Below are 12,251 nucleotides of genomic sequence, written 5' to 3'. Positions count from 1 at the left end.
ACAATAATCCTCTATTTTTGAAAACAAATGATATGGAAATCCATGTTTATTGTCCTGGTATTTTCAATATAACTATCACTCTTTATAAATACCAATCACAGTTTTATTCCTTTGACCTGATTTCAAATATCTTAATGACTGAAATGATATAACAAAAAAACTAGTATCATAACATATAAGCCCCTACCACATGATATATGAGCAAAAGAAAGCAGACATAGCATGTAAATATACATAAATTACAAAATGCCATGTGTTGAAATCGATCTTTACACAAAATGTGGCCCAGCTAGTATAAAGAAGTAGCAGATGAACTTGCAAAACAAGGTTCAAGTAAAATATTACATTCATACTAGCTAAACTGAAGATAAGCACCTTTAATTTGTTTTATTTGACAATAAATACATGAAAGAAATTACAATGTTTTTTTTTTTCAGTTTCAGGAGTAACTCCTTGAGAAACATTTAAACAAAATATCAAAAGAATCACACTTTATCTACGTCTGTGGCGTACTCTTTGTTTTGGAGAAAGAAGGTTTTCAGCACCAATATCTGTGTCAGCATGAGGATATACATCCCCCCGTTTTATCCCTCCTCTCTTCTTCCACCTCTCGGTCTCTCTGCTCTTCTTGCTCCTTCCTCCTTCCTCATCCCTCCTCTTTTTTTGTGGAGAGGGTTTGGTCTGCTTGTGACTGTGGAGTGCAGCCCCGAAAGGGTTTGCAGGGCAAACTTCTTGGTCAAAGTTCCTCCCAGATGTCACCAGTAGTCCTCCTTCTCGTCTGATTTGAGCCTCTCTCCTGAGCTTCTTCACCTCCCGTCTCTCTCTGCGCCTCTCTGGCCACTTCTTACTCCCGCTCGCCCGGCCACATGCCTCCTGCCTCCCCCCCTGGACCGGCTGATTCTCCTCACTGCTCTTGCCTGTTGCTTCAGACACGGGCTGCTGGTCTGAGAGGGGCAGGGGTCCAGCGCTCAAAAGTCCTGAAAACAAGGCAATGACAAAGTTGAAGAATAAGTTAAAAGATTATGTTCTTTGCCTCCCAACAAATATATATTATTTTATATAAATGATAGGTTAAATGTAATTCAAGAGGATTTGCTTACCAAGACAAACTCACAGCAAATTATGAATTGGCTCTTCAGCTCTATGGAGCTTTTTTCAGCTCTTTGTGTTTGTTACAAAATGGTAGCTAAACAGCCAGGAATTCAGTGTCTGATGTACTCAGTTTGTATAGCTAAAACATACACTTTCTAATACATCAGTCCTGCAGTCAATTCTATTTTTATCAAAGTTATCATAATGAAACTTAATCTGTTGATTTAACAGTATAATCAATTTGCATATATGCATTTATATAACGTTAAATGATCACAGATAAACATACAGAATTATATGTGATTGTTTACATTATTGAATGTATAACAATTATTTTGTTACCTTTGGCTCTTTTCTGCTTCCTGGTATGAAGTTGGAGGACATCCTTCATGGTGTCATAGTGGCAAACATAGGGCAGGGAAGGAAAAGTCCCACTGATCATCCTCCTTTTAGCGCATTCCTGATTACAAAGAGTAGAGTATATACAATTGAAAGTAAGAATAGCAAGTACAGTAAAGTCCAAGACAAAAAACATACGAAAGCAGAGAGAAACAACAGAATGAACAGGAAGGCAGGGATACAATTTCAAAGCAGGCAAGAAGGAACGGATAGGTGGTAAAAGTAAGAACATTATTATTTGAATTGGCCACTCACATAACCATAATGTCCCCTCATGGAGCAGTTGTAACAGAAAGCGGGGCATTTCTTATGTTTGAGGGTGTGAACTGTCCATGGCCTGACAGGAAGCTCTAACCGGATCTGGAAGAAAAGCAAATAAAGAACATTTTTAAAAGTGGAAAAAAAAAGACATTAGTTGATTTAACAATAAACACCCAAGCATTCAAGTCCTATAGTTTCAACAGCCTAATAAAAGCATGATTATGATGATCCTCTACCACCTACTCCCTGTTTAAGTTATTTATAATTCTTGTTTAAAGTAGTGTAATCCATCTTGTTTTAGTATAGAAGGCCAGATGAAGAAAAACATGCATTGAAGTATAAACTTCAACTCACTGTCAGGTGGTTTTGTCTCCATGTATCAGGGCAGACCTTGGGAAACCAAGAAAACAAAAGAGAAAATTACACCTTTGAGGAAGAATGCAGAAAGATGCATTTTGCAGCTGAGGATCTGCAGAGGTCAAATAACACTTTGTAAAAGAGGCCCACACACACCTGAGGCTACAGATTATCAACACACAATGGACAAATCCTTTCAAAGTTTCCTTCAACACAGAAACTCACCAACCAAGCCTTCTGCAGGTTTCAACAAGATACATTTTAGACATTTTCAAACCACATAGAATTACATTTAATACCCGTTTGTAATGTATTGTGACTCATTTCATCAATACACATTTCCCTTAAAGGTGGGGTAGGTAATTTTGGAGAAACCAGCTCGAGATCGCTAGAATTTGAAAATACACAGCCGGAAAAAATCTGCCACTTCCTTACAGAGCCCCTCCTCCAACACACACGAACGCGCACATGACCAATGAGGGCACGAGATAAGTTTGTGCACAGATGGAAGGCTGACAGGCAGGTAGGCCATCCAGTTATTTTAGCCGGGCCGGCTAAAATGATTGGTCGTGCTTTTTACAGTACTACGGCTTCCACAGATGACATTTTTTAATGGATTTTTTGTCAAAGCACTTAAGATATTCATTGCTATCGGGATGTTAAGAGCATTCCATGGAATATAACAAAAAGTGTATCTCGAGCCGGTTTCTCAAACTTACCTACCCCACCTTTAATACAGGCATAAATTAAAAATCAGTTCTAGAACTACTTTAAGCACATCAATTATTCCCATGTTTTCAGAAAATTGAATTAAGACTTTTAAGAACTGGTAGAGACCCTGACTAACAGATTTACAGGAGCCAGACCGGTGGGCTAACGGACAAACTCACATCAGAGAGGTGACCCGACGTCCCACAGCGCTGGCAGTGTTGGTTCCACAGCGGGGGCCTTTCACAGCGCCTGAGGCCATGGGAAGGGAGTCCACAGCTGGGGCAGGGGCGGCCAGGACAGTCCCTCTGGGTGTGGCCCTGGATCCCACAAAGGATACAGGTGGGACATTTCTGCTGACACAAAGACAAAATAAATATGGGTTTTAGGATCTTTTCAGTCAACAGGTCAACAATCAACAAGTGTCTCTGGTGCAATGTTTGGCAGTTTATAAGACAAAGAAACATTAAAGACTGGATAATCTAGTTGGTTTGACCAGAAATCATCAGAAACATACAGGGAAAATTGATTATATTAATATAAAACATCCATGTTTTGATATGTATTTCGACAGCATAATTTGGTTGAAGGACACAGCAATATTTTCAACGTTTGAGCAGACGCAGGGTAAGTGGTAGGATATCAGCTGAACTCCAACTCTTACCGACAGTATAAATGTTTATTATATGTACATAAATAAAAAAGGGTGGAAGAGTGTGTTTCTTTACCCTGTGGTAGTAGCAGCTTTTGGCAAGGTGTCCCGTCCTGTTGCAGATGTTACAGGTCAGAGCACGACCAGCTCCAAAATATCGACTGGGCAGAGACTGATCCGCCCCAGACTTGATAATGTGAGAGGACAAAAACATAACAGATCATGTTTAAAAAAGCAGTCTTGTAGAATCATAATACTGATTTCAAATGCAATATTACACCAGACAGGCAAACAGAAAAAATGTATTTCCTTCTTTCGCCACAGATTTCTATATTAACACCAAGAATGTATTCCTCCGAGATTATATTCACAGTTTATTCATTCTTAACAATTAATATAATTAAAACAGTGAAAAGTTGCATTTTAATATCCCAAGTTACCTTGTCTTTCTCTGACACAGCCCAGGTATCCTTCACTGATTTCACAGTGTGATCTATGAGCGAAAAATGAGCAAGAAGAACATCAACTTTTGTAGACGTAACTGTATTCCACAATTATTTATATTTAAATTCAAGCCGTTGTAAATACTATTGAAATAGGACAATGGACAGCATCACAATATTAACACAGCGTGAGATCAAGTATCCTAACCTTCAACTCCAGAGTCATCCTGTGGGCTGTTGCAGTAGCTCAGGTTGAGATGGATGCTTGAGTCTCCCACCTGCTCCTCTCCTCCCAGCATCATCCACTCCTCGACGGGCTGATCACTGTCCTTCTCCTCCTCCTCTTCCTCCTCCTGTACATTTAAACTGGAAGCAGGACTCTGGTTTCTGGGCTTCAGGGTCCGTCCAGAGGTGATGTTGAAGAGGATGAGGGGGGGAGAGCTCTCCCTGCTGATCCGTGCAGCTTGTTTACGGCTACTGTGTTGTTTCTGGCGACTGAACTTCATCTGTTGTTCTCCATCTGAACTATTGGAGTCCTCAATAAAGAAAAAGTCGTCTTTGCTGTCTTTACCACCATTATCTCCATTTCCCTGGCTGTAGTCCATAGTGCAACAACCTCAAAACAGCTGCTGAACAGCACCACCCACGGGCGGCTCTCTGCACTGCTACAAACAGCGGTGGATAAAGGCTCATTTACCACTTCCTTTTCTTAAAAACGAATTAGCACTTGGGAGAAGTCCAACTTATTGGTTGTGTTTCTTTACTACTAAGACATGTAATGGTGATTGCAGATTGTAATCATTCTAAATACACCGACACGTGGGTTAACATCAGACTAACCGGCGCTTTGCTAAAGTGAGCTAACATTAGCTCTGTTGTAGCCCAGGCAGCTAATGTAGCTAAGTTAGCGTTCAGAACCAAGTGAAATAAAATCTATAATGGCACTTCAAATGGCGCTTACCGTTTCAATACCTAACACGTCGCTTTCGAGTTCACACAATTGCACATATGGATATTTCTCTCCATACAAATGAAAGGGTTATGACGGTTATGACTTGCATTCTTGTTTACAATTTGTTGAAGCACTTTACCGGCGTTTCCGGAATGTAAAATGTTGGACAACCAAAACTGCCTACAGCGTTAGAAAAAAAACGGAGTTTGACTACAAGTTCCCTCGTAGTGTAGTATGTATCGCCTATGTATGTAATTTTTGTCTCCATTTATCAGAAAGTACTCTATTATTTATAGACAAAACAGTTATAAATCACTAAGTTGACGATGGCAGCTTGTTAAACAGTCGGCAAGCTATAATGTATTTGTCAGATATGTGGCGTTTTTCATACTTTACATGTATGCCTTCTTCTTAGTTACAGTTGACCACTAACGCTAAAATGTTTATTTTTTACAGCAGTTTTAAGGTGAATCGATAACTGTTAGACTGGTTGACCAAAAGACAAAAAAACTCAAATCTACAGTTAAGTCCTGATCACGAGAACTGACTGTAGTTCCTTCACTACAAAAAGCAAAAAGATAATGGAGCGCGTGCACCCTTGCGTGTGTGCCCAATCAAAGGCTCGTGCAGCTATCCACCGCTCAGGTGCTGAAGGCACAGAGTCCTTGCGCACCACAGACGAAAAACCACCGGGACAAACTTCTTATCTCAGATTTCTTTTCAAATGAGTGGGAAATGTCGTCCTCGAAAACAAATACACTTTAGTCCGAACAGTTTGTAGAAGTTAGGACTACAGTCAGTCTGTGATGGACGCGCGCTTTGGACAGGTGCCCCTCAACATTACCCACAGTGAGTAACAATTTTTCATATAAATTAAAGTTGCCTCCTGTAGTCAATCACCTAGGCGTATGGACCTTCTTTTATCCACTTAGCCTACGTTCAGTACATTAAGTTGTAATGCTGTGTGTAGCCATACGTTTTGATTGGTGTTTCTCCGAACCGTACCGGTGCTCAGGGCTCGGCGGGGTGAACCAGCTCGGCGGAGTGTTCATTAACGGCCGCCCGCTGCCGCACGCGGTGAGACAGCGGATCGTGGAGCTCGCTCTGCAGGGCGTGCGTCCCTGTGAGATCTCCCGCCGCCTGCGCGTCAGCCACGGCTGTGTCAGCAAAATACTGGCCAGGTAAACTCTTTGCGGTCAATAATATAGCCTTTTCAACATTGTATTAGCTAATAGGCTATATAAATAGTTATTTGTATTGAAGCAGATTGTGTGTGCCCTTAATGATGATAACCTATATTTATTTAACAATGCAATGTACACACCACTTAAATCTACATCATTTGGAAATGTTTCGTAATATGTTGAAACTGTATTTCATTTTTATTTGCATGCCTTATATGTGCCTATCCTCACATTTTTATTAAATTCAATATTTATATGTTTTTCAACCCAGTATGCATTTTTTAGAAATAATGATTTTTCATAAAAATGCATCTCAAGACTATCCATCTGTACTTTGAGCATACTGATTTCCTGTGCTTTATCTCACTTTATTTCAAATAGAAAAGTATAGATACATAAGTCACATCAGCGCCTGTATTTATGAAACTTTCTTCTCAGGTAAAATGTTTCCCCTGCTGACAGCTCATTATTGTGAGTTTAGGTACAATGAGACAGGCAGCATTAGACCAGGATTGATTGGAGGCTCTAAGCCCAAAGTGGCCACTCCCTGCGTTGTGCAAATGATCGTGCGTCTGAAACACACCAACCCCAGCATGTTCGCCTGGGAGATCCGAGACAAGCTGCTGCTGGAGCGAGTGTGCGACCATGACAGCGTGCCCAGCATCAGCTCCATCAACAGGTAACAGAAGACCTTATGTGTGCTTGACTACGCAGATCATCAGAACAAGAATTGAGTGAAGTCCCTCTGTCTTTACAGGATCATCAGAAACAAAGTCAACTCGGAGTCTTGTGAAGTTGGTAAGTCATTTGTGTCTTAGTAATCTTTTCTCTCTTAGCCTAACTTGTGCATCTCTGATGTTTCCTGACGATGACCTCTGACCCTGCAGTGTCATCAGCTTCATCTGTTTCCACGGGAACCGCCTATTCCTCTGAGTCCGCCTATTCCATCAGTGGGATTCTGGGAATCAGGAAGTGCAGCAAACACAAAGAAGGTAACAGCAGTGGTGTAAGAGTACATTTACTTGTGAGGTATTTTCATTTTAGAGGAAAATGTTGTTCATTTTATTCAACTAACTTTTTTTCATAACTTTTGTCAGATGTTATGTTGCAGATTTACAAAATAAAAATATTGAAGCTTTTTATTTTCTAAATTAACATAATGAACAGATTTAAAATTACTTGTTCCGCCTAGTGGTTACTTAAACTTTTAAGTATATTTTGATGTCAATATTTTTTCTTTTACTTTTACAGTATTTCTATACTGTTATTTTTTTATTTTTTTTATATAAATAACAAGATCAGTGTAGGTTTCTTCTTCTAACTCTGGTGATACGTTTATTTCTTTTTGCTTAATAGGCCTTTTTCACATAAGATGTTACCATGCCACTGTAAAAGAAGCACAAGTGTAGATGGATGTTTTTGCAGAGCAGACACAGACATTGGTTCCAGACCACACAATGATGAGTAAAGCCGGTGTAAACATTACTCTGACTGAAACAACCTCCGCAGCAGGAGATCCACCCCCCTCCCCAGGCTTCTGTCCTCTCAGCCAGCAGGCTCTCTGCTCCCCCCCGCCTCCCCCTCACCTCCACCTCTCATTACAAGCCCGCTTACTCCTCTACTCCTCCATCACTTCAACCATTAGAATAGGAGATTACATAGATATACATGCATACTTATGTATGCTAGGAACACAGACATGCATGTCATTTTTCAATTCACTAATTAGAACAAGTGACAATTGCATTGAAGACAAATTAAAGTGATCCTGGACAGAAACTGGTTTGTTTCCAAGGAGGTGACGCCCCCTGCGGCGTTTACCACAAGCAGCCACGATCCTGTAATGATGCCTGGGGATGGTCCGACCCCTGCCTCACCTTTTACCCTGGCCTGCCAGCTAACCATAATCCAGACCACTTAGGTGAGTTTGCATCAAAATATGATGACTTTTGTCTGATATGAGTTCAGTTTTAATGTGTTCTGTCCTCTCTTTTAGGGCCTCCGTGACGAAAGAACATCATCCTTTAATCCCACAAATAGGATGATTTCAAAACTGAATTCACTGAAATTGTAAGATTACAAAATGAATGACAAGATAGAAACATAATTTACAAACATTTTGAAATAAATATGAAATTACTTCACGTGTCATGCTTTATTTACATTATTTAGAGTCAAATTACATATGCTGTTGTTTCAGAGGCTTCATCAGTCCAACATATTATCCCCCTTCTCTGTCACCCCTGTGGCCATTTTCTCCTCAGTGAGTGGTTGAGGGGGGCATCATTAGGGGCCCCATGATGGAGAAGGCTGAATCTTTTCTCTCCTTAGTGAGCGTCTCCCTGGCCTCCTCGCCAGCATGAGGGATTTAGGGAGGAGGTGGGAGATGCCACAGGCAGCAGCGGGGTCAAAGCACACCGCTGAGAAAGAAATCTGTGGCCAGCAGTGGGCATCAGTCTGAAGGAAGCATCTAGAGAGCAGATGCATGGTGGGGGCACATTGTTTTTACTGTGTTTATATACATACTGGATATAATCAGCAAACCTACTATTTATTACATTCAAAGCACGGCTTTGGTTGACGTTGCAATGGTTTGAATCATGTAAGGATCAAAATTCAAGTTTACCTTAGAGGATTCAAGGTTTCAAAAGAGAGTAATCAGAATGTTCAAGAAACTATTAGTGAGGTCCAATTCAAAAAATCTTTTCATTTTGAAAACAGTAATACAATGATAACATGTAGAACATTTTGTAAGTATTAACACATTTTTAAAAACACAAGATTAAATGGATCTGAAATGGATGAAGAGGGGAACTGACAGTAAAACAGGGTAGCATTTGTGGCTTGTTTTTTTATCTGTATTGTTTGTTTTTTATTCTGATTGAATTGTTCTTATTTTGTTTTGAATACTTCATTTTTGTTTGATTTGGTTGAGTGTGGTCTTTCTGGGGAGGAGAGTTAGAATAGGTAGGTTTAACATTAGTGATTTGAATGTTATGATGTTCAAAATAAATCTGATTAATCTAATCTACAACTACTAGGGTAGTGTTTTATGTTCAAACTTCTTAAAGTAAAGTCCAACACCTTTTACGAGGGCCTTTACAGTCCATTAACACGTGTAGTAGAGAATTGCATCATTAGGGGGCAGTAGTTGTCAGTGCTTTGCTTGGTTATAGGAAATAATATCAGCAAGTTTGTACAGAGCTGACACTTGCTTAAACTAATTAAAAGAAAACAAGGTCCCCTGATTCACTTTTATCTAAAACACCACTTGACTGGCTGCTCACCACCTCCAACAGTCTCACAGTAATGAGCTGTTTTGAGGCATCAGTTTTCCTGCAGCCAACTCTCTGGTGTACTTTATGAGACAAGCTGTGGTTGCTAAGTGAACAGTGACACAAGTGTGAAGGGGTTATTTTTGGTCTAGACAACAAAACACAGAGGGTACTAAAGACTTCAGGCTCTGTTCTGTGATATGAGCTAGGCCTGTGGAAGTCTAAGTTTAATTACCATGTGTACAGTATATGCAAAGGCATTCAAAAGTTGATATCATGTTCTTTTCATTTTCTTTCACATGGCTTCCGAAGATGCTTGAATCCTTAACTGTATGAATTAGTCCTAAGAGGGAGACATACATATATGGTTGGCACACAGAGAGACTTTCAGTATCATTTTATTTAATGAGAAAATATTCGTCGTACTGAGTCCTTCCTCCACACAGGAGTTATTTACTGAATGCTGTTACAGGAAGAGGAGAGATTTAAATGTTTTCACTCAGTGTTGGTATGTTGGTGTTGTAGGTGCAGCAGCAAAAGGCGTGAAAACCACATCTTGAATTGATTAACAGCATTTAGCTTTACTCACCTCAGGGCATCACCTTTAAAAAAAGGGAAATGATGGCCTTAGATGGCGAGCTATTTATTTGAAAATTGGATAATGTATAAAATATGAACTTACCAAAATTACCAGCAACTAAAGCTGTCTAATATCAGTTAAATAACAAAAAGCATTTGACACAGATGACATTAAGTTGGAAAGGATTTATAAGTAATTTTGATAATTTGTATGACAAACATTAGAATAGAAAGAAGAAATGGCTTTTAAATCTTTTATTCATGTATAAAAGTGAATAAATGTTGACACAATTGAACAAAAGCAGCATGTTGAGGTTTGGTACAGCAGTGTGTCTGCGAGCCGGCAGTTATTTTCACCGTCACACCCTGTTGGCACACACGGGACAAACTTGCTCAGTGACTCCTGGACGATCCACAGCAGGAACCATGAGCAGCCGCTCTCTATCCTCCATCAGCCGTCTCAGCCACCTGAGGGGCTCCGATGGCAGTGAGGGTGATGATGTTTGGCACTCGGCATCACCATCACTCAGAGGCTCTGAAGAGTTGAAAGACCACCACTCTCTTCCAAACATGATTCTCATCTGCAGGAATCAGAAGCAGGCAGCAGAGGGCCTCTTCTGCTCACAGGTGAGCTAACGTAAAGGGGCTTCTACTGCTGCTGAGATTATATGTATTGTTAGATATTGTAGCTGGTGATGCAACAAATACACTTTTTTTATTTTATTTTACCTTTATTTAACCAGGATAGGTCTCATTGAGATTAAAAATCGCTTTCTCAAGAGAGTCCTTTTTAATACTGATGTTAGTTTCATTGCATGACAACAGTAGTTTTGCATTAGTATGTGACTTGAACTATGTGACTTGGGATAAAACCATATCAAAGAAAGTAGGCAGTCTATATATAACCAATAACAAAATCACAATATACGAGTTATATTACAATTAATATTTATTTTACAATTTGACAACAGATCACTTGTTGTGTATGAGGTAAAAAGTACACAGTAAGAGAAGTCTTTTTTTCTTTTGCTATAAATAGGTTGGAGCACAGAGAAGGAGCCGAGAGAAAGTGAAAATGCTGACAATTATCTGTGTGCTACTTGCCTTACTGGCTTTCACATTCCTCAGTAAGTGACATAAAGGTTGATCATGCATGTGCTGAATGAATGAAGTGTACAGCCAAATGTCCTAATGTACCAACATATAGTAGAGTTTGTGAAGGGGATCTTTTATTAGATAAATTAATTATTAATGCCACTGTTATATCCACATTTTCTCTCCCTTGCATTGTCATATTTCTACTTGTTTGTCTCTTTCTTTCTCAAGTGGGATCAGTGGGCCGAGAAGACAACAATACACAAGACTATGTAAGCCTACATTAACCCCATCCCTCTGTAAAACATCCACAACTTCCTGATACAAGACAAAAAGACTCTCTCTTGCTGTTTTTTAGGATGCTGATGTCTTCCTCCCGTCCAAAGCTCTGTGGCTGTTCGGCTGTCTGCTGTCCTGGACTCTTTGGTTACTCCTCCGTCTCCTCCAGATGTTCCTCTTGTTGATCAAAGGCCTGCTGTGGTTCATCTCTGTTACTGCGTCCCCGCTGTGTCGCTGCGCCTCCTTCCTCCTGTCCTGCGTTCTGCTGCTGCTGCATTACACATGTGAGGCTGTGTTTTATACAACCACCAGTCCTGTGTATGTGTATGGCATGCTTCTCAGTGTTGCCATTTCGCTGTACTTTTTCACCAGGTGAAAGCTGAAATCAATGTTTTAAAATCTGAAGTGGATCATCTTTATACATCATATATATGTAATTTATATACTATCATATGCATATATTTTTTTACATTTTTTCTGCTACTGCAAAATATTGTAGTACCATCTAAAATGTCTAACCTTTTAGATTGAGTATTCTTGTGGTTCATGTCCCTTCTACTGTAGTTATGTATGTAGACTTTTTGCTGTTTATTATTTTTATTTTATTCCACTTTATTTTATTATATTTATAAATGTATAAATATTTTAAAGATTGTAATGCCTGAACACACTGCTGCTACTGTAACTAAATCATTTCCCAATTTGGGATCAATAAATGACCTATCGATCTATCTATCTATCTCTCTATCTCTCGAATAGATAGCATGTGGTTGCTAATGTTAGCAAACATTGGAGAGGTTTTGCTGAGTCAAACAAACAGTGAGTCAGTTTGATAACTTGATGGCTCCTCTCACCTTGGGCTAGCCTCACACAACTTCAATAGGTTTAAGCAATTCAAATAATCGTCACTTGTGACCACAGTGGCATCTATTCAGAAAAAGCTACATTTGGAGACAGATAAATTAATAATGTAGG

At 39.6% G+C, this 12,251-nt stretch overlaps 3 protein-coding genes across 4 annotated transcripts; 2 read left to right on the top strand and 1 right to left on the bottom strand.

Moving 5' to 3' along the window:
• Positions 1–28: 28 nt before the first annotated feature.
• Positions 29–5,055, bottom strand: LOC117489477 (zinc finger CCHC domain-containing protein 7-like). Of its 2 annotated transcripts, none has more exons than XM_034138782.1 (8): positions 4,121–5,055; positions 3,910–3,962; positions 3,546–3,656; positions 3,000–3,173; positions 2,107–2,142; positions 1,747–1,851; positions 1,435–1,552; positions 29–977 (listed from the first exon to the last, which is right to left on the bottom strand). In XM_034138782.1, the coding sequence occupies exons 1-8, from the start codon at positions 4,515–4,517 to the stop codon at positions 493–495; spliced, it is 1,479 nt and encodes a 492-aa protein (XP_033994673.1). In that variant the 5' UTR covers positions 4,518–5,055; the 3' UTR covers positions 29–492. The 2 variants fall into 2 exon arrangements, with proteins under 2 accessions (XP_033994673.1, XP_033994681.1); XM_034138790.1 differs by having other exon boundaries at positions 493–977; positions 3,000–3,170; positions 4,121–4,517.
• A 615-nt stretch (positions 5,056–5,670) lies between these two features.
• LOC117487681 (paired box protein Pax-5-like) lies at positions 5,671–8,129 on the top strand. The gene is made up of 7 exons (XM_034136327.1): positions 5,671–5,713; positions 5,880–6,045; positions 6,530–6,727; positions 6,806–6,846; positions 6,936–7,040; positions 7,844–7,969; positions 8,045–8,129. The coding sequence occupies exons 1-7, from the start codon at positions 5,671–5,673 to the stop codon at positions 8,053–8,055; spliced, it is 690 nt and encodes a 229-aa protein (XP_033992218.1). The 3' UTR covers positions 8,056–8,129.
• A 2,165-nt stretch (positions 8,130–10,294) lies between these two features.
• LOC117488694 lies at positions 10,295–11,926 on the top strand. Its single transcript, XM_034137732.1, has 4 exons — positions 10,295–10,529; positions 10,942–11,029; positions 11,229–11,269; positions 11,356–11,926. Exons 1-4 carry the CDS (start codon positions 10,329–10,331, stop codon positions 11,650–11,652), a joined length of 627 nt encoding a protein of 208 aa, XP_033993623.1. The 5' UTR covers positions 10,295–10,328; the 3' UTR covers positions 11,653–11,926.
• Positions 11,927–12,251: the final 325 nt, after the last annotated feature.

The sequence above is a fragment of the Trematomus bernacchii genome, unplaced genomic scaffold, assembly GCF_902827165.1.
Source record: "Trematomus bernacchii unplaced genomic scaffold, fTreBer1.1, whole genome shotgun sequence".
Classification (NCBI taxonomy): Eukaryota; Metazoa; Chordata; class Actinopteri; order Perciformes; family Nototheniidae; genus Trematomus; species Trematomus bernacchii.
This window is presented reverse-complemented; position numbering and strand designations above follow the sequence as displayed.